General features: G+C 38.3%; 1 protein-coding gene across 7 annotated transcripts; it reads left to right on the forward strand.

Moving 5' to 3' along the window:
* Positions 1–580: 580 nt before the first annotated feature.
* Positions 581–26919, forward strand: Ccp110 (centriolar coiled-coil protein 110). 7 transcript variants are annotated; one of them, XM_076840118.1, is made up of 17 exons: positions 581–747; positions 1876–1968; positions 2301–2443; positions 4539–4694; positions 8277–8405; positions 11056–12703; positions 14418–14548; positions 15262–15439; positions 15996–16135; positions 16571–16687; positions 19134–19235; positions 19471–19587; positions 20182–20255; positions 20843–20905; positions 21570–21629; positions 22135–22220; positions 25132–26919. In XM_076840118.1, exons 4-17 carry the CDS (start codon positions 4554–4556, stop codon positions 25182–25184), a joined length of 3039 nt encoding a protein of 1012 aa, XP_076696233.1. In that variant the 5' UTR covers positions 581–747; positions 1876–1968; positions 2301–2443; positions 4539–4553; the 3' UTR covers positions 25185–26919. The 7 variants fall into 7 exon arrangements, with proteins under 7 accessions (XP_076696233.1, XP_076696234.1, XP_076696235.1 ...); XM_076840119.1 differs by lacking the exon at positions 1876–1968; XM_076840120.1 differs by lacking the exon at positions 1876–1968 and having other exon boundaries at positions 2344–2443.
* The last annotated feature ends 1061 nt before the right edge of the window (positions 26920–27980 follow it).

Genomic DNA, 27980 nt, shown 5'->3' on the forward strand with positions numbered 1-27980 from the left:
CCCGAAGGAGAATCATTAAGAGAGCCAAATTAGAGAATAGAGATAGTACCACTAAATCATCCTTTGGAAAGCTGGTAACATGATTAAGTATGGAAAAGATTCGGGGCTTTTGCTGCCACTTGGAACCTGTTACCTTTCCTCCTGGACGAATTTTCCCACTGATTTGCAAAAAAGGCACAGATGTATTAAGGCTTGGAGCTGGCATCTAGGATTCAGCAAATTTTTTATTTACAGAGAAAACATTCACAGTTTTGGTGAATGTTGTTTCCCAACGACCGCACGGGAAGAGATCATCTCTACACAGATGAATAAAAAATGGCAACTAAGGAACATGCTGGGGGGCTTGAAACCCGGAGAAGCGTTACTATCCTAACGAGTTTTAATATGCGCTAGCTTGCAACGAAAACTACGTTTCCCAGCGTGCATCTCGCTCGTCGTAAGCAATACGTCCCCTGTCACGGACACGCAATGCACCTTGGGGGTTGTAGTTTTGGAGGGTCCAACCGTTGCAACCGCCCGGGAAGCAATCACCGGAAGTACCGGCCTTGAGGGGTGGAGTCCTAGTGGCGGCGGCGGCGGTTGCCAGGAGCCCGCGTTGCCGCCTGAGAGACCCATAATATGGCGGGGAGGAGGAGGAGAAGGCGGCGGCGCATCCTGCTGCGCTCTGTCAGAACCAATTGAGCCTGCTGTTTCCTGACAAGGCCCGTGGCGAGGGGAGAAAAGCCGACTGGGCCGTCGGGGAATCAGGTGTGTGCACGAAGAAGGGCCCCGACCTCTGCGGTCCAGGCGCGGAGGCGACCTGGCGAGGCGGAATTGGCGCCCTGTGGTGCCGAGGGCGGGCTCTATGCCGGGTGCCCGGGCTTCGAGCCCGGGGAAGGCGCCGGGTGTGAGGAGCGGGTGCTCGGGGGCCGGCGGCGCCGAGCGCGGAGGTGATGCTCGGATGCTGGCAGCGCCTGGCATGGAGCCCTACCCTCGGAGGGGCCGGGGAGGGCAGAGAGTGCCCGGGGAGCCAACTCGGACCGAAGCCGGAACCCCCTCCAGGTCGCAAAACGCTTGGGCCATTTTGCTCCATCTCCCCCGCCAAGCGGGAGAACGAGGCGTCCCCAGCGCTGTGCATTGGCCATTTCTGATCGCCAGTTACTACAACCCCCAAAGGCCCTGGGAGCGCTGTTCACTCCGCCTCTGCGACTCTGGGGCATAAGCTTAAGGAGGATAATAAATAATACAGCGAATTCTCTTGATAGCCCCTGATGGTGCTCGGCGGTTCCCACCCCGCGCTTCTCCTGTCGGGTTGGAATCCCACTCCCCTAACCCCAGTTCCAGCCGAGGGCACCCGTCTAGAGAGGGATTCGATGGGGAGGGGTCAGGAAACTGCGAGAGAGGAAGCCGTAGTCCCATCCCCTCCCCCGTTTTTAAGTTACATTCGAAAGCCCAGTTCGAGTCCTCCAAGGGTTCAGAGGCAAGTGGTAAAAAGCAGCAGCAGCATTATCCTCTCCAGTAAGAAAAGCAGCTCCCGTTGATTGATGCTTCCTGCATTTCCCAAGTATGCTAATGGGCGTGCATGCATTGTTGTTAGCTCGCTGCATTTTTACAAAATCAAAACAGATACCCTGGTGTTCCCTATTTTACCAACAAGAAAACTAAAGGGCAAGAATGGGACAGGCTTACAGTGAATTTACAGCTAGGATGTGTCCAAGTAAGAGATCTTCCCTGTCCAAAAAGTGTGTCTTTGGGGAAACTGGGGAAACAACCAGCTAGGATCAGTTTGGTGTTAACTTTTACCATCCCCTTCAGTGACATTTCTGGCAGAGCACTGGTAAAGGGGCAGACAGGTCTATGAGTCTATGGGGTTTGCAAAGAGACTCATTTGGACAGGTACAGTGCCACTCTGGTGTAGATGGAGAAGACAAGACTTGCCTGCACCTGCTGGAGCTGACATTAATGGAAGTGGACCAGTAATGCCTGAGGGTAAAGTATGGGGCAGTAGATTTGTGACTGGGATGGTCTCCTAAGTCAGGCTTCTTGGAAACCTTGCTAGCAGTGGTAATTGTGATGTGAGAAACATAGTACCCTCTTGCTTAATCATGGGATGTGGACTGTTCACTTTGTAAATGGTTACCTTTGCAGTTTAGAGGTAGAAGTTTCTCTGGGAATAGAGTCACCCACGCAAGGACCGTGCTCTAAATTTCATTCTTCCTTGATAGTTTTTGCTATGTAGTCCACCCTCTTCTTTTTTCTTCTGATTTACATTATCATTTGAACCAATTGACCTAATTCATTTATTCACTACTTTCATTAAGTGCCTTCTGTATGCTGACACTGTTTTGTATAATGGGGATTCAGTGAGCAAGACTGAGAAGGTACTTCTGCTTATGGAGCTTATATTTTGGTGGAGGAAGAGAAACAAAAACCAAGGAAATAAACAAGACAATAGCAGATAGTGGTAAGTGCTATAGAAATTGGGAAACAGCTGGGTAATGTGATAGTGACTGAGGAAGGGTTAATTTGGATGGATAATTTGGATGGCCTCTTTGAGAAGGGGACATTGAAGCTGAGCCTAAAGGATAAGAAGGGTCTAGTCATACTGAGGAGAATTTGCAATCTTCCATAATCTCATATTATCATTTATATTTAATGGTTATTTATTGTCATATGTGGTAAGTTATTCTGTAATAATAATATGGTACCATATATCTTTGATATATAGAGATACTTGTACTGTTTAAGGGATGTGAATAACTTTCTCAAACAGTGAGGCATCTCTCTTTTATGTTGTTAAAAGAATGATGAAATTATTACTATAAAGGTAGTTTATTTTCTTAAATTTTCCAGGCCTTTAAAAATTAATTTCATGCTTTGCTTAGATGTATATTGTGTGTGTGTGTGTGTGTGTGTGTGTGTGTGTGTTTGTTTATTATATTTTATTTTTTGTGGTGCTGGCTTGAACCCAGGACCTCACACATATCAGGCAAGCACTCTATTACTGAACCACATCCCCAGCCCCTTTGCTGGCATATCTATAGAAACTATATTACATTATTTGTATAAGAAATCTGTTTGTGTTCCCTATAATGATGGTTTTAAAATATTTTGAAGTAATTTAGCAGAAATGGGTTTATTTGACTTACTCTATGTCTTAGCTACTGCATATTTTGGTTGTCAAGATATAATGTGTCAAGATATATAACCTAGACTAAAAATGGTTATATTACAAAGTGTTCTGTGGTTTTTACTTTTTGCTTTTTTTGAATATAAGCTTTCAGAATAATCTCATTTGCACTCGAGAGAACCATTCCTTTGAAATTAGACTTACTTTGCATAAATTGAACATAGAAATAATTACAATTGATGGAATCATAGGAAGACGTTTTATTATTGCTAAAACTGCCAGTTGATCAAAAGTAACAACATACCTCTTCCCCCCCCCCCCATAATCATAATTTTGAATGTTTTTTCTTCATTTTTAATTGTAATTAAATATTATAATTAGAAATGTATTATTTGTCCCTGACACTCTTGTGTACTAAATTTTTAAGTACTCTGAGTCCTGGGACAGCATCATATTCAGTCTTAATTCATTTTTGCATATTCCATACTGTGAACTGAATTCCCCCCCCCACCCCCTTTTTTTTCTGTTAAGTAGCTAATTGTTTTAAAATGAACACTTAAAGGAACATTATTGTATTAGGTTTTCTTTTTCACAGTGTATCAGTTCCCTTGCCAGTTATGATTCTAATGGCGTCTTTTGTTATTTTCCCTTGCTTATTTAAAGGAAACAGAACTGCACATAATGCTATGAAAACAGGCAATAACTATTTAGCACTTGCTACAGGAATGATTATGGTGGCTAATCCTTATGGTTATGTGGGATTTTCATAACCACCATCAGTTTTCCAGAAATTGCAAAATTGCTGGGCTGATTGATTTAAGTGGCTTGGTGATGGCATCAAGTTTCAACAACAGAATTAATCTCAGCACCAATATGTTTTCTACATTCTACCCCTGGCTGAGTTGGCTGGAGGCCAAGGAGTCAAGATACAGTCCAAGGAAATAGAAGTATCTTTGAACTTCATAATAGAAAAATAATTTTTAAATTAGGTATTTTATTTAAATAGCCTTGTCTTTGCTGCAAAAGCATTTCTATCTTTGTATGGTATAGTTTTTCTTGTGCTATGTAGGTAAGTCCTATTAAAGAAAATATAATATTCTGTTTTGCAATTCTTTGTTAATAAAGAACTGTAGAACTTTTTTCCTGCAAGAAGGTTTCACTATGAGCTTCTAGTACTCTCTAAACTAATCATATTTAAAGTCAGGTTTACATGCAGAAATCTTCATAAAAATTAATATTCAAAGCAAGTCTAACAGGATCCCCAGGTGTTTTCCTGTACCCTAGAATTAGCTCCTGATCAGTGGGACAATTTTGGGAATGCCAGTTCTGGGACTGGTAAATTCTAGGAGTATTTCATACTATACAAAGTTTGCCAATAATTAAGATCTATTTTTCTCAGCACATTAAAAATGATATTTTTCTCTTGTAGTGTGGTTGTGGGAAGATGGAGGAGTATGAGGAGTTCTATGAAAAAACTCTTGCCAGAATCCAAGAAGCATCACTGTCTACGGAGAGCTTTCTGCCTGCTCAGTCTGAGAGTGTTTCACTTATTCGCTTCCATGGAGTGGCTGTACTTTCTCCACTGGTAAACTTTCCTTGTTTTAAAATAATTATTTTCTCTAGTGAAAGATTAACATAGATCACAGAAAAACAAATGAAAGGTTTATAAACATTTGGAGGATGCGAAATGTTTGTTCATAATCAGAGAAATACAAATGAGTTACTACTTTTCACCTACTAAGATTTGCAAAGATCTGATAAGACCCTAGAGTTCCTTAGGTTGTGGGAGAATGCACTTTTAATGTACTTTTACTAAGAAAGTCTGTTGATTATATTTTTGGTGAGCAGTTTGGTAGTGTTTAAAAGTGAATAAACAGAGTATTTTAAAATGTTTAATGAAATGTTTGAATACAAAAAGTTTGAAAAAAATAGTGTAAAAGTGTAACATAAATTAAAAGTGTAACATAAATTTGATTCAGCAATTCCTTTTTGGGGAATATCTACAATTATAGGTGCTTATAAATAAATATGTTACAGCAGTATTGTTTAAAATAGCAAGAGGTTGATGAACAATCTGAATGTTCATTTATAGTGTATTAGCTTAACTGTAGTCTTATTTTGTAGAATCTTATACATGCCATTAAACTGAGTGAGGTAGATCTAAAAGTGCTGGATTTGATGCACAATTAAGGTCTAGCATACTCTCAGAGACAGCATAAAGTGGTGGTAAAAAGGCCAGGCTCTAGAACCTTTTGGCCTGGATTCAAATCATTGTTTCACCACTTATCTGCTGGGTCAATTTGTGATCCATTTCCTTATTTGTTAAATGGGATAAAAATAGTGCCTACCTTGTAAGGCTGTTTTGAGGACTGATGAATTAATATATGTAAAGTGCTTAGAATACTACCCGGATCATGGGAGGTACTCAGTATATGTTAACTATTTGCACTTTTAAAAGAATGGTATATTAGGTTGGCATATTAGTACATGCCTGTAATCCCACCTACTGTGGAGTCTGAGGCCAGAAGGATCAGAAGTTCAAGGCCCGCCTCAGTAACTGATCAAGGCCCTAGGCAACTTAGTGAGAACCTGTTTCAAAATTAAAAAAAAAAAAAATCAAAAATTTTACAAAAGAGGCTGGGGATGAGGTTCAGTGGTTAAGCACCATTGGGCTCAATCCCAGGTACCAAAAAAAAAAGAAAGAAAGAAATGAAAAGGAAGGTATAAGGGAATATAGGAAGTAGGCAGAGTGCGTTATTATATACACTTGATACCGACTGAATGTTTTTTATTTTATTTATTTTTTGTGATGCTGGGGATTGAACCCAGGGCCTTTTGCATGCAAGGAATGCACTTTTATCAGCTTAGCTACATCCCTGCAGAAAACTAATATTATTAGAAAAAATTAGTTTTAAATTTATTTTTGTATAATAAGTGTTAAAAGGTCAGTATTTTCTGCCAACTGTGTATAATGAAATGTTTGAATATAAAAAGTTTGAAAAAATAGTGCATTGACTATCTTTTCCATGCAACAATTATATACATTTAAAAAAATTGCCTAGCCATTTGAAAACTGCATGTTTATAACATTTTTTTCCTAAATATTTTGGTATATGTTTTCTGAAAATAAGGACATTCTTCTGTATCAAATCCTAATACCTTTATTGTATGGTAACAAAATTAATAAATTTTTGTAGCATCTAATATTCTATTCATATTCACATTTTTCAATTTATATTCAAAATGTCTCTTATAGCTGGGGTTTTTTTTTTTTTTTTTTTGGTACTTAGAATTGAGCCCAGGAGTGCTTTACCACTGAGCTAAGTCCCCAATTCTTTTTATTTTTTATTTTGAGCCAGGGTCTCATAAGTTGCTGAAGCTGGCATTAAACTTGTGATGTTTAATGATATATAGAGACCAGACCTGTTGTGTTGTAGAAAGGCTTAACTTTGGATTTGTCTAATTGGTTGCTTGTGTTGATATTTAACTTGTTCCTGTAGTTTTTCTATCTCCTGTAAATGGGAAGTTAAGTCTAAAAGTTTGATTAGAATCAGGTTAAACATTTTTGGCAAGAACTCTTTTGAGATGGTGTTGTATACATCATATTAAATTAAATCAGAAGTTACATAATATTTAGTTGTCCCTCAGTTGATGTTTAGTTTGAATACTTGCTTATCATGGTGACTGCCAGTTGGTGCTTTAAATGTATACATTCCCCGTTGTGATTAGTAAGTAAACTGTAGTGATTTTTTGGTACAATGTAAATAGGAGAACATTTTAAAGTAACATTTTTATCAGCTATTTGATGACATGCTGCTTGATTTAATATGGAACAAAATGTCTGAGGTTATTGTAGAGTCTAGATCCCATCAGTTATTTATTTAACAGCAAAATCTGATGTCTGTCTCTATCTGTGCTTTTATGCTGATTTGATAGATGACTAGTTAAATTTTCAATAGTTTTTTAGGACATATTTTGTGAAAATCTGAAATAAGTCTTGACTAAACTTCTTAGGACTTAGTAATTAAGACTGAATCCACTCGAGGAGTGGAGGCAGAAGCCTGTAATCCCAGTGACTTGAAAGGCTGAAACAGGAGGTTCACAAGTTCAAGGCCAGCCTTTAGTGGGACCCTTTCTCAAAATCAGAAATAAAAAGGATTGGGGATGTAACTCAGTGGTAGAGCACCCCTGTGTTCAATCCTCTGTACCACAAAAGAAAAACAAAAAACTTGGAAGCTTTCAATTTTTTACATACATTATATTTTTATTGACGATTATAAAGTGGAATAAAAATGTTCTGATTTTGTTGGCAAAGAAAACATTATATGTTTCTTTTATCATGAAACCTTTTGATATTTTCTTGAGGCAGCAAAGAAGTAAATGTGTAGTGATTAGATTAAAAGTTGAAGAATCTGAGTCAGTGAAGTGAATTGTTGCCAAATGAATATTTCATCTCTGGCCCAAAGAGCTATTTTTATTTCTGTCATTTTAGAGCATTTGATCAATGAATAATTTTTTTCTTTTGTCTAACTTTTTTCTTCCAATTGAGAATAATTTACATTTAGTGAAATGCACCGGTTCTGAGTGTTAAAGTTCCTTGAGTTTTGATGTGTTGGATACATCTTTTTAACCCATGCCCACACCGAGCACTTTGATCACTACAGAACAGTCCCACACGCCCCATCCCGGTCAATTGTCCCATGCATTGTCTATTTTTCTTTCAGTATATATTAGTTCTGGCTTTTGCATATGGTTTTAAGTCAATTTGATCCAAAATTTCATTATTTTATATATTTTTTTTTAAAGAGAGAAAGAGAGAATTTTTTTTTTTTAGAGAGAGAGAGAGTTTTTTAATATTTATTTTTTAGTTTTCGGTGGACACATCTTTGTTTGTATGTGGTGCTGAGGATTGAACCCGAGCCGCACGCATGCCAGGCGAGCGCGCTACCGCTTGAGCCACATCCCCAGCCCCATGAGAATTTTTAATATTTATTTATTTTTTAGTTCTCGGCGGACACAACATCTTTGTTTGTATGTGGTACTGAGGATTGAACCCGGGCTGCACGCATGCCAGGAGAGCGCGCTACCGCTTGAGCCACATCCCTAGCCTGCATGATTTTATATTTTTATCATTGAAAAATAATTACATTTTTATGGTGTCTTACAGCTAAATAATGAGAAGAGAAAGGAACTACAACAAGAAAAGCAGAAAGCCCTTGATGTAGAAGCCAGAAAGCAGGTTAACAGGAAGAAAGCTTTACTGACTCGTGTGCAGGAGATTCTTGAAAATGTTCAGGTGTGTAACTCGAATTTTTTAGATCATAAATTAAGAAATCATCAAGTAAGCATTTGTGTTAGTTTTTCAGAAATGTATTTATATTTAACAAGTTAATTGTATGCTTTTTTGTTATGTTTGAGAAGCTTTATAATTTGTGATGTTCCATTTAAATTACTCCAAAGAGAATTCACTTGCTTCTTAGTGTAATGCTCAGTACTTGAATCAGAGGGTACTTAGACAGTGGCACCATACACTGAATATAATTGCTTATTGTCTATGTCTTATGACTCTAAAAACATTGAATTCTAAATGATGAAATGATAGAATTGGCCATTGTGATTAACCCCTGAACTAATCAAACTATTGACTAAAGGACCTTATTCTCATTCTCAGCTAAAGTAAAAAACTGCCCCCCATTTTGTATGTGTGAAAATTCTGCTTGTAGATACATAAAATGCAATTCAGATAAATGGAATTACCCAGATATATTCTAGATCCAAACGGAAATCAAACAACATTTCTACACCTTTTGCAATTATTTTTATTTAGGTTAGATTTGTATAAACAACTTGTTTTGAAGTCTTGAGTCATTTCATACTAAAGAGAGAAGCAAATTAGATTAAACAAATAAGTTCTGCCATACATAATATTATTTTGTTGGTTAGTTTTTGTTTTTTTTTCATAAACCTAAGGATGGTGGTTTGTCTTTGTGATTCATATTAGATGACTAATGTATAATGAACCTTAGGGTATTTCTCACTAAATGCTACCTTCATTTCTCTGTGACTAATCTGTAGTGTGGGTAGTAGATTTTAATTTGTAGATTATAATTACTGTCTACATTAGGTTTAAAACTATAACATATAGCACTAAATTATTAAGAGGTAGGCTTTTGTCCTAAAAAATATTTTCTGCTCTTGAAACAAAAATGTCATATTATTATTGGTTCCTTGAAGAATATATCAAATGCACTACTAGTAAAATTATTGTTGAGTCTGAAAACCTTCTGTTTAAAAGAACATGTAAATGTTGACCTGTTATGATTTAATTGTACAAATAGAGAAATTCTGTATAAATTTCTAAGATTTCTAAGGTCTATTTCACCTGTAAAACCTGTGATTTGATGATAGATTTTTAGAAATTTAGCTTGTCTAGCCAAAGGCTCATATCAGTAGTGTATACAAAATATAGCTACTGAATATCATAAATGTGAAATGTGAAAGATTTTCTCTAAAGAAATAATTTGTTGCTTGAACTTATGAACATGTTTGTGGATTTGGTGAAAACATCCCCTTTGGTTGGTTTTGGTCCTGAGGCTATGTATGACTAAGAACCCTTGTTGTATTGTTTATTGCACAGTACCTGGAGACCATTACCTGTCTTGGGATTTGTAAGTTAAAACCAGAGGGCCATATGGCCTATGAAAAAAACAAGCATATACAAAACATCCCCCAGATCTTTTAATATTCAGGACTCCAGAGTCCACATTCATGTAATGCTGGCAGTTTAACATGTGTTTGTATAATCTTTATTAACTATCCTAGTTCACTTTTTAAAAAAAATATATTTTTTTAGACATTGATGGACCTTTATTTTGTTCATTTATTTATATGTTGCGCTGAGGATCGAGTCTAGTGCCTCACACATGCTAGGCAAGCGCTCTATCACTGAACCACACCCCAGCTCCCCTAATTCACTTATTATTCTGAGAGTTGTATTATTGAGATACAAAATATAATTTGTTATTCTTTGGATCTCTTATATATATAGTTGTCTTCATCTTAACATAGCAAATGTTTACCACTTTTGTTTATTTCAAAACGCATTAATAGGTTGCTGTTTTAACTTTTTGCCAATTAATCTAATTGATTTTTTTTTTATGAATTGAGCTTTAAGTTGAAATTTAATTTCTTATTTCTAAATACCTTAAGCTACATGGATGAGCTATTATTTACTACAAATTTGCCTCATTTTATGGATTTGTTTTAGTTGAATTTTGAGTAAGCATATGGGAGGCAGGAGTCTTACTTCTTAATTATTTTTGCTTAATCAATGTTCTAAACAAGTTCGTTGGAGAGGGAATCATTTGTGTGTAAGACATTTAATTGTTTGGTATTTATTGCTTCTGTTATCCTTAGATGATAGCTGTCCTAGGAGGAACAGTTGATGGATGAGGATAATACCAGAAGAAAGTTAAGGAAATACTTTGTTCTGAGATTGAATTTGCCCATGGGTATATGAATATGTATACATATATGTTCATATTTGAATCTAATTAGATAATTTCTTTTTTTTCCTAAAAAAATATTGTTTTAGTTGTATGTGGACACAATACCTTTATTTTATTTGTTTATTTTTTTTATGTGGTGCCAGGGATTGAACCCAGTGCCTCACACATACTAGGCAAGCGCTCTACCACTGAGCCAACACCCATCCCTGAATTTCTTCTTTCTTTTAGTAAAAAGGCTAGGATGACCTGTAGATTTTTTTTTTAATAGTAATTTGATTCCCATGTGATATAAGATACTATAGAAACTAGCCATCTTAGTTTGGCTCTGTGTTTTCAAATGTCAGAACTCTGAATCTTCAATTTCTGTTTTGTGGAAAACAGTAAAAATCAAAACCTTTTTGTGCAATGAAGACATTAACTTTTAAATGTCTTTTTCAGGTTAGAAAAGCACCTAATGCCTGTGATTTTGATCAATGGGAGATTGAAACCATTGACTCTAATTCAGAAGTCAGAAACTTGAATGTTCCTGCTACATTTCCAAATGGCTTGCCAAGCCCTACTGAACACTCTACTTTAGCAAAGATTGAAAAGAAAACTGGAATTTTGCCATTGGATAATGAGGACCAGTGTAAACCTAATGGGATAGACATAGCTAGAGATTCAGAAGGATTTAATTCTCTGAAGCAGGGTGATAGGTCCAATATTAGTCTCACAGAAAATGAAGCATCTCCGAAGCTCTCTTCAGCAACCCCACAGGAGACTCTGGTTTCTGATGGTCTTCTTGTAACACGTGAAGAACAGAATCCATCACTCTGGACAGAAGTCACCCCAGATCCATATATAATGAGTCTTCAGAACCTGATGAAAAAGTCAAGAGAATACATAGAGAGGGAACAATCTAGACGCAGTCTGAGAAACAGTGCAAAGAGGAGCGTTAACGAGAGTCATTCAGACAAAGAAAATGATGCTGTTAGAGTGAGTGACTGTATGAGGGAGAAAGCCCCGTTGATGGGCAAACACTGTGGCTCAGTGTTTCCCGACAAACCAAGCCTTAATAAATCAAACGTTCTTCTCCAGGGTGCTTCCTCTCAGGCAAGCAACATGACTACGTCACCTTTAGGAAGCTTTTCTAAGGTAGACATACCTGTACGAACTGGCCATCCCACTGTTTCAGATTCTGAATCTGATTTTAAAGTCATTCCCACTTTTATTACTGAAAATAATGTTATCAAAAGTCTTACAGGTTCATATGCCAAATTACCTAGTCCAGAGCCAAGTTTGAGTCCTAAAATGCATCGAAGGCGTTCCAGGCCATCATCAGCATGTCATATACTCATAAATAACCCAATAAATGCCTGTGAGTTAAGCCCTAAAGGAAAAGAAGAAGCAGTGGACATAATTGTTCCAGATACTGATGAAAAAACCAATGTACTGGAAACTGTGCCAAAGTTACCAGTTGACTTAGCAGGAATTTGTTCTAACCAGGTTTATGTTAGCAAAAATATATCTGAAGCCGTAGGGGATATGGTTGTTGGTAAATCAAGTCAGGTATGTCAATCTTTAGGAAATCAATTAGAAAATAAAGTTACTCATGGACTTGCTACTGCAGAAGGTCAGCTAACATCTGATGAGAGAGGAGCACACAAAATGAATACTAGTACTGTAGCACCCAAAGTGCATGAACCACATGCCATCAGTCCGTGTGTAGCAGGTCACAACTTTGGAACTGTGAGTGGTCTCAAGTCAGCCAGTACCTTAGAGAAAAACTCCTGCAATTTACAGATGGAACTGAATAAGTCTTATGATGTAAAAAACCCATCTCCTTTACTGATGCAAAACCAGAATACCAGACAAGAGATGGACACACCTATGGTGTCCTGTGGAAATGAACAGTTTTTGGATAATAGTTTTGAAAAAGTTAAGCGGAGACTTGATTTAGATATTGATACTTTGCAAAAGGAAAACTGCTCTTACGACCTAACAACTGGAATAGCTGAACAGGAGAGGCAACATTTGCCAGAACAAAGATACCCTAAGGGATCTGTCTACATTAACAAGAATAAAATGTTAGAAACCAGTACCAAAGGTAAGGCACCTCTGAAGTGTTTGATACCTTCCAAGAAAATGGCCCCTTGGTTTTAAATACATGTAATTGACTTTTTTTTTTTTTTTTTTTTTGCAAAAAAAAAAAATTGTCTTTATATCTTCAAAAGAGAACCTAATTTCATTTATCTTATCAGAAAGCATATAATTAGCTCTAGTTTGTTGCTATTTGTTTGACTTTTAAGAAAGTCGATCTTAAAAGGATTTTTTATTTAAAAATTGAAGCTTTCGTAGTCTATTTGGTGTTATAGAAAAATATTAATAACTGGAGGAAATGCTGGCATGAAATATCATAGTTTTAATCCAGTGTATTGCCATGAGGTCTTCCTTTGGACTAGGATTTCAGTGTTTTTATCAGTTTGCTCTTTGATTTGTAATGAGCTCTTCATGTTGTTGGCCCTTTGATAAACACTTTTAACATCAAATTGTTAGATTAAGTATCACAAATGAGGCTCTGTGTTGTGTTTGAAGGATGGTTCTTTATTGATAAACATTTCATGTTTCTGCTACATCTGGTTTTATATTAACAACTTGTTAACACTTGTCTTTATTGTTTCTTTGTTGTCTTGGTTAGTAATTCTTCATTACTTATACGGAAGATGTAAATCAAGTTTTTAAGACTTATGGGAAAAGTAAGGCAAAATGCTTAAAACCACCTTTGTAAGACCTCTAATAAAAACAGTTGGTACATGGGGAACCAACTTATGTTCTCCAAGTAAGCAACCTTGTGTGGCCTATAGGCTGCCTCTGTGGTCATCAGAGGAACACAAAACCAATCAAGTGGCAGGTCGGGCAGTGCTTTCATAAACTTGAGAGGTGAGGCTGGTCACAGAGGAGGCTGCTGTCAGGAAGGGCAAGGGAGCTGAGAGCTGCCCATGGCTGGGTGTGCCTTTCAGTGTCTGTCTTCATTTACAGAGTTCTTCAGACCATGCGGAATGGACTTCGGTCCATCGAATGGTTCAGCGGAGGAGGGCCTTTTCCTTTCTTGTTGAAGATTATTATTCTATTTGCCTACGAAAAACTGCACATAAGCAAGTGCAAATTGTTGTAGCCAGAGTGTATCAGCAGGGCAGTAGAACCTAATATACTTGTCCTTGCTACAAATCACTGACTATATAATTTGGAAAGAATGATTCTTGATGAATCCGTGAATACATACTTTCTGCATCTGTATAATACTTGGTATTTCAGCATTTCAGTCTGTCTCCCCTCTTTCTATTTAGTTAGGATAACTCAATAATTTCTTTAGTTGGTAACTAAAATATCTGAATTTAATATTCACTCTTTTGGATTGGATGTTGAATCTTTTGGATTGGATGTTTTCCAGAGGTCCTGAAGAAGGACGAGAGTCAAGTAAATAGTGATGAGACACAGTTGAGGACTACATGTGATTAGCCTCTGGAGACACTTGCCTGAACGTAGAGTCTGGGCTCTGTCAGTTCAGATCTGCTGGGATCTATTGAATGAGAGGCTAAAGGTGCTGAGATACAAGCCTTTCTTTATTGGGTAGTGTGAAATCAGAGGAGTGGCAGGTGAGAATGTGGTTCACATTGGTACCTGGCTTTATATCTTGTTTGTATTATGTGAGCTCCAGGAATGCCCTCTGGTCAGTAGCTAATTTAAATTGAAGATATAAAATATCAGATATTAGACTTGTAGTAAATTTTCTAAATTTGAGGGATTGTGTTTCCTTTCAGAAGGTGAGGAGATACTAAAAAGCAAGATGTTAGCTTTTGAAGAAATGCGGAAGAAATTAGAAGAACAGCATGCCCAACAGTTATCACTCCTCATAGCTGAGCAGGAAAGAGAACAGGAAAGGCTGCAAAAGGTGAGGAATTAAAATGTTGGGGGACAGGGCTGGTAAGTGAAGGTCGAGGAGTCCTATGAATCTGGGCTATATGTAGAATATTTGTTCATTTTTCCCCCTAAATATTTTAGGGGATCATACATGGATAATATTTTTATTATTCATGTGAAGTCAAATATTCAGATCCTTATCTAAAAGTATTTGCATGATTTATGAGACTACTTTATTGATTCCTTAATTCAAAACTTCTAATATTTTTCAAAGATATTTCACAAATAGATACTTAAATACACAAGAGCAATATCATAAAAATAGATACTTAGTTTTAAGATTTTTTTTATTCTTTTTTTTTGGGTAACAGGGATTGAACTCAGGGGCACTCGGCCACTGAGCCACAACCCCAGCCCTATTTTGTATTTTATTTAGAGACAGGGTCTCACTGAGTTGCTTAGGGCCTTGCTTTTTGCTGAGGCTGGCTTTAAACTCGTGATCCTCTCACCTCAGCCTCCTGAGTCGCTGGGATTACAAGTGTGAGCCAGTGCTCCCAACTTGTTTTAAGATTTTTTATAGTTATTATATCACATTTTAAAATCAATAAGTCATTATTTATTTGTAGGAGTAAAACTTTAAATAACTTGCTGTTAATTTCATCATTTTGGGTCAATCTGAAATACCATTTGGGGAAACAGTTAAATAAGAGGACTAGCATGTTATAATAAAGTGTGAATCTATAGGAAATAGAAGAACAGGAGAAAATGTTAAAAGAGAAGAAGGTGATTTCAGCAGAAGTCTCTGGATTGAACATCACCAATGTATCGGAGTTAGAATGGAGGAAAATAAGTGACTCTGGCTGGCTAGACACAATGCTGTATCAAGTGGACTCATTCCATACTTCAAATCTGAATAGTTCTGGTAAATATTTAAAAATTTCTTTTTATTTGAAAAAAAAAATTTGTCCTACAGTAAGATATTTTATTTGGCACACTTTTAAAAGTAATTTTTCAAGTAATTCCATGCCCATCCCACTACTGTTTGTCAGCTGCTTAGTAACCAGTTCAAATTGAAATGAGAGTAAGTAGATCAAAGACTAGTGAGCAGGTGTTTGTGAAAAGAGACCCGTTGCAAGGAAAATACCAGGGAGGTTGTCCCTGTCTGTGTTGACTGCTGCAGCTGGTGATAAGCTTGGAGTTCAGGCACAATTCTTTATCTCCCAAGTGATCTTGAGTTACCTGTAATTCCCCAGTCCTTCTAAGAGCTTATCTTCACAGCATCAATTATCTTGAGATGCTTTTTGTGTTGAAAAGACCCATCTGGTGCATAAGCTTGAAGTCCATAAATATTTTAAGTTCATTTGTGGGTCAGTTTCAGAGGCAGTTGTTGTTATTAATGAGTCACAAATGTTTACTTGCATGTTCTGCATATTCTGATTGTGTGACATCAAGTACAATATGTATGTATATTTCTCTAGGTTTCACAAGTTCTGCTTTACAATATAGCTTTGGTTCTGCAAATGAAGTACCATTCTACCTCTGGGGATCATCAACTAGTGGTATGACCAAACTCTCAGTTACAAGGCCTTTTGGAAGGGCCCAAAGTGGATGGTCTCAGGTGGGCAAACTGGATATATGTCTATTTATTGATCTATCTTTTTTTTTTTTTAACTGAAAATTGAACTCAGGAGTGCTTTACCTCTGAGCTACCTCCCCAACCCTTTTTAAAATTTTTTTACTTTGAGATAGTCTCACTAAGTTGGCCAGGCTGGCCTCAAATTTGAGATCTTCCTGTCTTAGCCTCCTGAGTTGTTGGGATTTCAGGTGTGTACCACCATGCTGGGCAACGTGTCTTTTTTTGAAAGTTATATTATTTTAGGCTGAAAAAACATTAATGTTTTTTCCATATGTCATATTAGCTTAGCTTTTGGTACATATGAAACTACATAGAGCAAATATACAGAAAGGAATCTAGCTTTATTGTAATAGATAAAGAAAAAACAATATAATATAGTGCTCAGATTCTTAACACCATCTTTCTCATTTCTCCTAGGTTTTTAACCCAGAAGTACAAGCAAAATTTAATAGAATAACTGCCGTGGCAAAAGGATTTCTTACTCGTAGGCTTATGCAGACAGATAAGCTGAAGCAGCTTCGACAGACTGTAAAAGTAAGATTGTTGTAAATCATTCACATTCCACTTTTTGTCTTAGTTTCTATTAGTCTTCCCAGCTGACATTAGTTTAGAATGTAGATCAAACATTTTTTAGTCACTGCAATAGAGGCAATTTTGTAAGTTCGATTATTAGTCTGACTATAATTTTTTTGTCAGCATTACTTTTTAAAAAAATTAATGGCTTTAATTAAGAATAAGAACAGGGCTGAGGTTGTGGCTCAGTGACAGAGTGCTCGCCTAGCATGTGTGAGGCCCAGGGTTTGATCCTCAGCACCACCTATAAATAAATAAATAAAGATATCGTGTCCAAGTACAACTACAAAATAAAAAACATTAAAAAAAAAGAATGAGAACAAGCCATATAGAAAACCTAGATTTGTTGAGCTACTCAAAGACATAACTTATCATTTGAAGAACTTTGAGGGTTCCTCACTGTTCTGCTGTGGAAGACGAGGCCGAGGTGGGAAGTGAAATGACACCCCCTGAGAGCTGCAACAGCAGCCTGGGGGGACGGGGTGGAAGCAGCCAAAGCTAGTTAGGAGTCCTTGCAGCAGTGGTGGATGTGTGGCTGGGCTCGCTTTGAAAAGGCTACGTAGAGATGGCTGAATTAATTAATCTGGACCCCAAACTAGAACACTTACCCCTGTGGGAGCAGAGGCCAGGATTTCTCTGAGTTCTTGGTCCTTCCTTTTTAGGCTGAGAGTATCCTTAGGCTCCAAGCAGGCTTTTCTTTGCTTCAGCCTCTCTCCTTCCCAGTCCATCTGCATAGCCAAGCTCCGGTTCTTTCACCAGGTGGACTGCCTCGAGCACCGTTCATAGCTAAGGCAGGAGTTAGAAGCCTACTCGGAGGGCACCTAGACACAGGGAGTTTTAGGTATACGATAAACTACAAATATCCTTTTGGTTAATAAGTTAATTCATCTTTCTGAATAAAGGTCATAGTTTCTTCTTTTGGTGACAAGTTGCTGTCTCAGTCTAGTTTGTCTCAAGAAAGAACTGGTTTAAGTGAGTTTTGGAGAAGGAAAAAGACTCATTAACTCCACTCCATATCGAAAAAGCCACAGCTCTATCCTGCAGTTAGGAACAGGCTCCTAGAGTAGCAGCAGCATTCTCAGTGGTGGATACCTGCATCCTCACCCCGTCCAGCAGCTGCCGTGTGGTTTCCCTCCCTCGTGTCTTCCTGATCTCTTAGTGGATCTTCTGTGTCCCCTGCAATACCCGCAACCCACCCCCCCCCAACCTGCTGATGTTCGATTGCTCCCAGACAGAGAGAGCATTCCTTCTTGCTCCAGTGTGTCTCTGCCCTGTGCTGTTCCATGGGATAATCTTTCTTCATGGGTGTAAAATGCAGGCATGTCCCTTGTCCTAGTTGTGTCCTCCTCACCATGGTCTCCATTGTGGTCATCTGTGTCTTCATCCTCAGGAAGGAATGCCAGGCCTGTCACCCACATGCTTCAGGGAATGCTGCCTGCAGGGCTGATTGGTCTGGAAGCACAGAGCTAAATTTGGTAACAGGTTGAATGTCATCAACATCCCTGTCTTCCTTTTCTTCATCAGCGTAGACTTTTGTTTTTGGTACAGATCCTAGGACCTTGAACATTCTAGGCAAGCATTGAGCTAAATCTCCTACTCTTTATTTTATTTTTTTAATTGTTCTTTTTAGATATATATGACAGTGGAGTATATTTTGACATATTTATACAAACATAGAGTATATCTTACTCTAATTAGGATCCCATTCTTGTGATTGAACATCATATGGAGATTCACTGAGGTGTATTCATGTATGTACATAGGAAAGTTATGTGCTAAGTTTAACAGACTGGCCTCAAACTTGGGGTCCTCTTACCTTGGCCTTCTGCTTAGCTGGAATTACAGTCATGTACCACTATACCCAGCAGCAACAAATTTTTAAAAATTATTTTCCAAATTTGGGATTTGCTATACTGTACAAATGCTTCTACATTTAGGTCCCTGGATGCCACATGTAAACTCATGCTGGGGTATTCCAGTCAGAATCTTAACCCAGAACCATTTAAGGCAGGCAGTTCTCAGCCACGTAAATGGAGTGGCCACAGAGGCCCTTCCTAGCCAGTGTGACCTCAGTAACTGGCTGCTGCCTCTGGAGCCCCCTCTATCAGTCTGGGCAGAGAGGACTTTTGAGAAAGCTCATTGCAGCAGGGAACATGGAAAAACAGGCTCAGAGGAAACTGGGACACAGCAAGCCCTGCCTACTGAGGCCGGCCCACTCATAATTTAAAAAATAACACATAAATAAGTAATTTGTATATTTTTGTCTCACTTTAAAATGCTATTTGACATGTAATCAGTAATAGTGTTATTTACGTTCTCAGCAATTTTGGACTGAGAACAAAAGGAAATCCAGTGATCACATCTCTTTCCAGAAAAATGTTTTTGAAGGAGTGTTTCTTTTTTTCAGGATACTATGGAATTCATAAGAAGCTTCCAGTCAGAAGCACCATTAAAGAGAGGCATTGTTTCAGCACAAGATGCATCTCTTCAGGAGAGGGTGTTCGCGCAGGTAGGGGCGGTGCCCTGAAGGTCTCCTAGGCAACTGCTTAGTTCCACTAATAATCGGAGCCTCAGGAGGGGGAGTGTTGTATTTCTCTCTCTTCATTTAATCACTGAAAATAGTTTTCAATGAAAATTACTTTAACCTTTTTCTCTAAATGAAAGAAGTACACATAGTATACATGTGTTGCTGAACTCTGGCCTCGTCTCTTCAATGTGGCAATATTTTCTTCTTTTTCATGTAGCTGCGAGCTGCCCTGTATGGCATTCATGACATATTCTTTGTAATGGATGCAGCTGAAAGAATGTCTATTCTACATCATGATCGAGAAGTTCGCAAAGAGAAAATGCTCAGGCAAATGGTATGAGATTTTCTAATGAGGGAAATTCTTCTGAGTTTGGGGTAATTGATATTAAATGTCTTTTTTTTTTGGTTGACTTCAGGACCCTTCTGATAATTCTTAACCATAGTAATTTTCAGGATTACCAGCAACATTTAAATCTGTAGACCATTTAAAATAATTACATCATGAAAGAATCACACTTTGTTTTGTAGTTGAATTTTGGAGTTGAACTTGAGTGTTTTGCTTGGATAGTTTATAAAATTCCAGCTGCTCCTGACTAAAATTTTTGTAACTGTCATGTGAATTTTGCCTTTTTTGAAATCAGAGTCAGAAAACAAGCTCCAGATTAATTTGAAATCAGTGTGGTGGTCTGTGGTTTGAATCAGTAATCTTGCTATGGTTGGCAAAAGAAAAATAAGCAAAATTTATACTATTTTATTGCCAAAAATAGTTTAATTTTTAGAATTCGACTGCTTCCGTTAAGGAAGACTAAGTAAGAGTTAAAAGCATTAGTGAAGATCTGCTTTTCCACAAATTTGGGATCATCCTGTATTACAGTGTGGTTGTGGTGTTGGGACTAATGGAATTTTAAGTGACTTTTGTACTTTAAAGGATAAAATGAAAAGTCCCCGAGTGGCTCTTTCAGCTGCAACACAGAAGTCTCTTGACAGGAAGAAGTATATGAAGTGAGTTTTTTCATTTAAAAATGTCACATTCTCATCAAACTAATTAAATTTAGTTGTCTGTATATTCAAATTAGAAATAAAGAACAGTTCACTTTTCTGCAGTGAGCTGATAGGAATCCCCATAGTTGTTTATAGATTTCATTAAAATCAATGGTAAAATCTGATTCTACTTTTGATAAATGAATTAATCAAAATTCAACCAGCATGATTGATAACCAACCAGTCTTATAGTTAGTCCCTATAGTCAAAGTTTGATTTTATAACACATAAATGCATTCTTCTGATATTCTAAGATTTACTGGCGGGGGTTGGGGGAGGACAAAAACTTAAGTCTATTCTAATGAGTGTTTTTTAAAAATTCTTCAAAAATATTTTTTTTTTTTTTTTTAATTTGGTGGTGCTCAAGATGGAATCCAGGCTACATCCCCAGGCTTAAAGAAGTCTTTAATATGCTTAGCACAGATCTTTCAGTATTATTCCAGCTTCTAAATGATGATTTGTTTCTGTCATCGTGTCACATTTGTAAGCTTGTTTTGTTCCCTTCTCTAAATCCATTGTTTGTGTCTTCATTTTTTCTATTGTGTTAGAGCTGCAGAAATGGGAATGCCAAGTAAGAAATTTCTGGTTAAACAAAATCCTTCTGAAACAAGGTGAGAAAAATCACTTCATCTCAGTGAGTTGTCATTGTTTTCTCCTAAAGAAAATTTTATAAATCCCTTTTTGTTAACTTGTTCTACTTTACAATCAGTAGGACACCCCTTGCTGATGTGAGCATCTTAGGCTCAGATTCAGACTAACACCTGGGCCTCTTGCTGGCCACGGGTCAGGTCAGATGGTCCTGGAGAATTTTGTAGGACATGGTGTCTCTGGCAGAAATTTGAGCCTGGCATGTCGAGTTTAGTCCCAAGGATCTTTTGTACCTATTCACAAAATCTTAGAAAGCTAACTTAATATTTCTGATCTGTTTTTCACTCTTGTAAAATGAGTGATATTTTCTTCTCTCTCATGTTTGAAAAAAAAAAGTTGGCCTTTATAAGGAGATATGTAAGTAAATTATCTCAAACATAGGTGTTATGCACACGTTGGACATCTCTTTCCTAATAAAAATCTGTAAGTGTGGGTTCTTGGTGAGTGAGATATAAATACCATGTTAATGTATTTTCATCAGTCTGGCTTGCTTTATGGGAATACAGAGGCCATGTCATATGCATAGTGACTTCAGCCTCTCTGTCATCATCTTTTATCCATTGAAAGAAAATGGGAAAAACAGAATTTATACTTTTGAATTAATTTTTTTATTTAATTTGTCAACAGAGTCCTTCAGCCAAACCAAGGACAGAATGCACCTGTTCATAGGCTACTTAGTAGACAAGGGTAAGAATGCCATACACGGGTACTTAAAAACAATTCCAGTTAAGATTAGCTTTGAGAGGGAAAATAATTATAGTGTCTTTACATAAAGGATAAACTAGTTTTCAAATGTGATACATTTCATAGTATGGGAAGAACCTTATTATTAAAGTTTTGTCTGTAAAGATAACTCTCTTGGTATGCTGTTGTGTATGTATTTTTGTTATCATTTTATGTTGGCATGTTTTTACTTTTCATTTCATACCATTTTACTCATTAAATATTTGTGAATGTTCATATAGTAAGTTTAGTATCACTGGAGTGACTCTCCAACAAGGTACGAGCCCTGTTTATCGTCTCCTGCTGAGGCAAAGCTGTGGCTTCCCTCGTTCTGCGCACGCAGGAGACTTCAGTTCTTTCCAAGCATGTTTGTACTTTGAACGGGTGATGCAGCGTGGTTGCTTTCTTTGAATTTTGAACATTTAGACCTTAATGCAAGTGACTTATGGATGTTTTTATATTCAATTAGAACCCCTAAGACATCAGTGAAGGGGGTTGTGCAAAATAGACAGAAGCCTTCCCAGAGCAGAGTGCCTAGCAGAGCTGCCGTGTCAGGTGTGTAGAACTCTGAAGCCCGCTCGCCAGAAGCAAGTGCACGAGCTGCCCGGCCCAGCCCCCCGTTTGATGTATTGTCTCCCCTTGCCACCATAACCTGGGCATAGACGTTGCTGTCAGCGTCCCTTCCTGCCAGTGTTTGGTCGCAGTCAGGGAATCTGACCTGGATTTCATATTAATTCTATGGAAGATATTGTATTTTTTTATTCTGAATAATTTGTACAATTATCCCGGCTTAATCAGAAAACTGCTTTTACAAATAAGTAAAAGATAAAGGTCAGCTGACACCTGTGTCTGTGCAGGTGCGTTCAGCTTCGAGCAGTGCCCCAACCACAGCATTTGTGTCTGTGCATGGGGGGAATGACAGATGGATGAGGAGTCTCTTCCTGCGACCACAGGGTCACCAGTGAATACGCCAGAGGGGAGGGCCTCTTAATCTTGCTCACTCAAAAGCTTGAGCTAAAGCTCTCCTTTCATTCGTTATTCAAGGACTGTTTAAGGGCTAAATTTAAAATTGTTTTTTAAATTTCTCTTTATGGTGGCAAGAGGACAAATTCAATGTTGAGCTGATCCAAACCTCCTAACAAAATGCTTTATATTTTTTTAGACATTTTGATTAAGCTCACTGAAAATTATGTGGCCCATTAAAAATACTTTGAAAATGCTGTGCTGTAACTATGCTGCTTTCTAAACACTTAAAAGACAGCTAAATTAATCACCTGACAGATAAGATTAAACCTTTAATTCTTACCTTCCCACTTATAAACAATTAGGCAAACTTTAGAGCTTTTGTTACTAAGTGATTTCCTGCAGATTAGGAGGGAATAAGCAAAAAAGTAATTTGTTTCATGTTCTTACAAGCTTATATGAACAAATAACAAAATTTTGTTTTTTCTTTGAACTTATATGAACAAATAAGTTCAAAGAAACAACAAAATTTTGATAAAAACTTTGAAATGATTGTTGAATCCTTAGTATCATTCAGAGGATACTTTAAAGGGCCTCTTTAAATATATTGTGAGGAACAGTGGAGGGGGGGGGGTGTTGCTTTAGGGAGGGGATTACTCTTGGAGACCTGCTTCCTCCAGGGGCAGGCAGTCCTGTGGTCTGGAAGAACTCAGACCAAACACCAGATCTGTTGCTGGTGAAATTATGTGATGTTTGAAGACATTTCAGTTTTTTCCATTGTAGTGTTATACTTTATGTAAATAAAGTCATTGCGGAACTCGTATCATCAGTTTGCCACAGTGACTATTTTCCATGTTCTTTTCTCATGCATTTCATCTCACTATTTATCACTTGTGAATAAGCAGAGTAGTGACTAGAATTTCAATTAAGTAGTACTCAACAGTACAAAGGATGATCAGGCAGTCATTGCAGTTAATAATATACAATGAAATTCAGTATTTATATTTATTTAGATTTAATTACATGGCAACATGATTTTTTTGTTTTTGAACCCAGGGCCTCATTCATGCTAAGCAAGTACCCTACCATTAAGCTACTTTCCTAACCCCCATTTTTAAAATTGTAGTTTCAGACAGGTCTTGCTAAATTGCCCAGGCTGGCCTCAAACTTGAGATCCTCCTGCTTTAGCCTCCCAAGTAGTTGGGATTTCAGGCTTGGGTCACCATGTCAGACTGCAGCATAATTATAAATAAAAATGAAATTAAGCTGGGCGTGGTGGTGCATGCCTGTAATCTTTGCAGCTCTAGAGGCTGAGGCAGGAGGATCATGAGTTCAGAGCCAGCCTCAACAACTTAGCAAGGCCCTAAGCAACTGAGTGAGACTCTTTCAAACAAAAAATTAAAAGGGCTGGGGATGTGGCTCAGTGGTTAAGTGCCCCCCGGGTTCAATCCTTGGTACCAACAACAACAACAACAACAACAAAAATCCCAACAAAAACAAATGAAATTAATTTTTGGCTAAACAATATGTACATATGAACATTAACTTGTTTTTCTAAAATATTTATCAATATATGACTACATGTTTAACCAGTTGAACAAGACTAAAGAATTTTATTACATAAACTGAGAATTTTGCGTATTGATTAAAATACTATCAATGAATCTGAACACAAGAGTGCATATTTGCTCTTGAAAAATTACTCTGTCCTGCTCAGATTTACATGGCCTGGATTATGGTGCTTTTCTGTTTTTTTCCTCAGTACTGGAGATCAAACCCAGAGATCCTCTACCACTGAGTTACATCCCTAACCCTTTATATTTTTATTTTGAGACAGGTTTTCACTAAGTTGCCCAGGCTGGCCTGTAACTCGAGATCCTCCTGCCTCAGCTTTCTGAATCTGTGATTATAGGCATGGGCCACCACACCTGGCTTGGATTATGTTTTAAACAAATTTGAAATTGTGCTCTGATTTGGTCCCTTTAAGCAAGGAGTGGAAACTCATTTTATGTTGATGGTAGAATGTCATGCTGTAGACTGAAAGAGGACTCTAAAGCGTGTTCAAGTATGCTGCCAGGCATTTCAAATTATTTAGTTTTCACAAACTTGATTTCAGTCTCTGATGCCATGTTTTTAAACATTTCCTCATTTGATGTTTTGTGCTGGACTAGAGAGTCTGTAGATAAATTCGAAACCATTAATGAGAGCAGAGTAGAAGGTAGTCACGAGAAATGGGTAAGTCACATAACAAACGCAGTGGAGTTGGCTTCCAGGAGCTTCCGCTTCCAGCTCTGCTGGCTCAGGCATGTTCTGCACCAGGCCTCAGTACCATGCCATCCTTGAAATGGTTGAAACAGTTTCTACCACAAGGTTACTGTTGGTAAGGGTTAAATATGATGCTGAATGTCGCCTGGCCTGGTGCCTTAGTGTAGTAAGCACTCATTAAATGGTATCATATGAAAACTAACCCTGAGAAGTAATGTCAGTTTTGTTCTCTTTTTAGGAGCATATGCAGGAAAAATCCAAAGAAAGCGGCCAAATGTTGCGACAATTTAAGAAGACAACATTCATTAGGATAGAAAGGGGGGCATGGTTATTGTCTGTATTATTTTCCCTGACCAAGACTTTCTGTTTAACCCTGGACTCTGTTTACACAGGCAGAGTGACATCAAAGGGCTGAGCAATTATCTGGTAATTCCCGCCCCATTCCTTATTTTCTTCTTAACCTAGGATTGGGTGTAGACAAATTTGTTTAGTAATTGCCTCATTTCTGTGCTTAACCTGTAGAAACATATATTTTCTGTGCCCAGATGTCTATGGAGACCCTTTTTGTAAACTTTACAAGGACATTTGGACTTATTTTTACAAAATAAGAAAAGATATGACAAATTATAAAGTTCTAAAACATAAATTTCATTCATCTCTTCATACTGATTGCTAAATTTGATAAACAAATTAGATACTGTTCTATTCAAAGGGAAATTATTGCACAAGTATGTTTCTCCCTGGTTTTGTAACTTAAAGCACTTGAGGGCATATTCTTGGACTTACATTATAACCTCATAGAATAAACCCTCACCACGCTCTGATTGTGGTCACCTAAAATCAACGCAGTAGTAGCTGTGGGTCCCTGGTCAGAAGCACACATTCCTGGCAGTCACGTGCTACCCAGGTACTGTTAGGAACAGCTGTGCTAGATCTTTGCATAGAGGGGAGCAGACTGGGTGAAGGCCGCACAATCTTGAATGTAGATTTAAGGTTGTATTGTTATATCCATTTCTGTAAAATAAGAATACCATGTTGCATGCGGTTATGTTTTCTATTTAGTCTGTTTTATTTCCTCATAGTCTGCTTTTTCTAGCATGCTTGATTTAGGAGAGAATAAAGGGCTAAATAATATAACACTAAGTCTGGATTTCAAAATAAGATAGTAACATTGCCTAGTTAAAAATTTGTATTACCTAAGGGCACTGATGTCTAAGATGTTTTTCATCACCTACCAACCAACAAATGTTACCAAGAGAGCATGGCTGTATCAAGGAGAATGTCACACAATTTCCAAAAAGGGCTTTGTGCTTCTTGCATAAAATTGCAATTGTATATGTTTAATTTTTCTAACTTGAATTTTAATAGGGTAATGGTATTTTGGAAATACAGCCTATACATAGTCTTAATATTTTAAAAATACAGAGATAGAGCTTTTCTGTTACATTTAAGATTTAACTTTTACATCCAGCTGTGGATAGAAAATAATCCACACTGGGTGTCAACTTGATTTTCTTTATTGAGACTTATTGAATGAGTGAACCAGAAAATGAGAAAGTCAAAAAAGCCCAAGTTACCAGTTTTGTATTTAGAGGCAAAATATTTCAAATTATCTTTTCAATGATAAACTGTGCTTTTTCATTCTGAAAACTCAGGATACAGCTAATTCATGTCATTGTGGGTCTCTCTGGTAAGATAGATGCTACAGATTTTGTGTATACTGTAATGCAAATTGACTAAAACAAATAGTATGTTTTGGAGGAAGTTAAAACTAGTTTTACATTAAGGGTGAGAAACTTGAGTGTGTTTTAATTTAGGGATAAAGGTGTGTGTGTGTTCCAAGTTTTTTAATGTTCACAGCTTTTTCTCATAAAAGTGCCAGGCACTGTTTTGTGCTTTTGATGAAGTTTTATTTATATATATTATTTTTATTGTTTTTTTTTTTTTTTTACTTTGGGTGGAATGTCAATTAATGTAAATTGTATTTATTTTTGTACTTTAATTTTCACTAGTTTTGCTTCTAGGCAAAGGCAAATAAACTTTTCATCTCAAAGGAAATCTAGTTTGATCTGTTTTCTTATTGACAGAAAAGCATCTGACCACAGTATGGAAGGTGACCGTTTTCTAGCCCGCCTGGGGAGTGGTTAGAGATGCCGAGGCCCAGCCTGGACGGCCGGGGAGGTGGCACTCCAGGGGACCAGCTCTGCTCAGTCGCGGAGAGGAAGCGCCCTCCACCTTCTCCTGGGGCTGCCTCCTGGCAGAGGCCGGAAGGCGGGCTCGCGGAGCCGCAGACCAGCCGAGGCGGGTTCCACTGCCGGTTTACCTGACGGAGTGGGGGCCTCGGACCTTTGCTGTCAGAAGACGCTGAGAATAAATGGGAAGAGGCTCAGGTGCGGCCTGGGTCAACCCGGGCCTCTCTACTCTGGTTTGGGATGTTCAGATCCTTCCTGGCTGCAGCAATTCACCAGTGTTGGGGCTTGTTCCCCCCACAGAGGTGGTGATGGTGGTCGTTCAGACAGGTGGCCGTGGGCTATTCGTTCCGGCCGCCCGCGCTGCGCCTTCCGCTTCGCCCGAGGGGCGGAGTGGCCCTAACCTGCCTCGTTGGTCGGTCGCTGGGCTCCGGGCAGCGTTCAAACGCCGAGGCTCCTGGTCGCGGTGCTGAAGTGCCAGCTTCCCCCAAGTACTGGGCAGGCGCCTGGTGGGTGCAGGCCGACCGCGGGGACTCTGCTGCAATCCGCAGCCGCAGTTCGCGCCAAGCTTTACGAGCCCCGCCCCGTCAGGGCGACAGTGGGCTGGCGACACGACACAGTAGAGCAGCCAGCTGCCACTCCAAATCCGTGCCCCTCACGATCACCGCGTCTGCGGCTCATGCCCTTAGTAATCATGGCGCTGGAGGAACGCGCACCCTGGCCTCTGGAGCGACAGCTATCCCTTTCAACGGCGTCGACAGAGAAGCAGCCTGGATTCCACATAGCCACTTCCACCCCTTATAATCGCGGCGCCAGCAGGAGCCGCGATCTGGTCTTAGCATCGTGGGCTCTAGTTGGTGGTCTGTGCCCTTCACAATCATGGCGGCAGCGGAGAGCC

The sequence above is a fragment of the Callospermophilus lateralis genome, chromosome 19 (assembly GCF_048772815.1).
Source record: "Callospermophilus lateralis isolate mCalLat2 chromosome 19, mCalLat2.hap1, whole genome shotgun sequence".
NCBI classification, from domain to species: Eukaryota; Metazoa; Chordata; class Mammalia; order Rodentia; family Sciuridae; genus Callospermophilus; species Callospermophilus lateralis.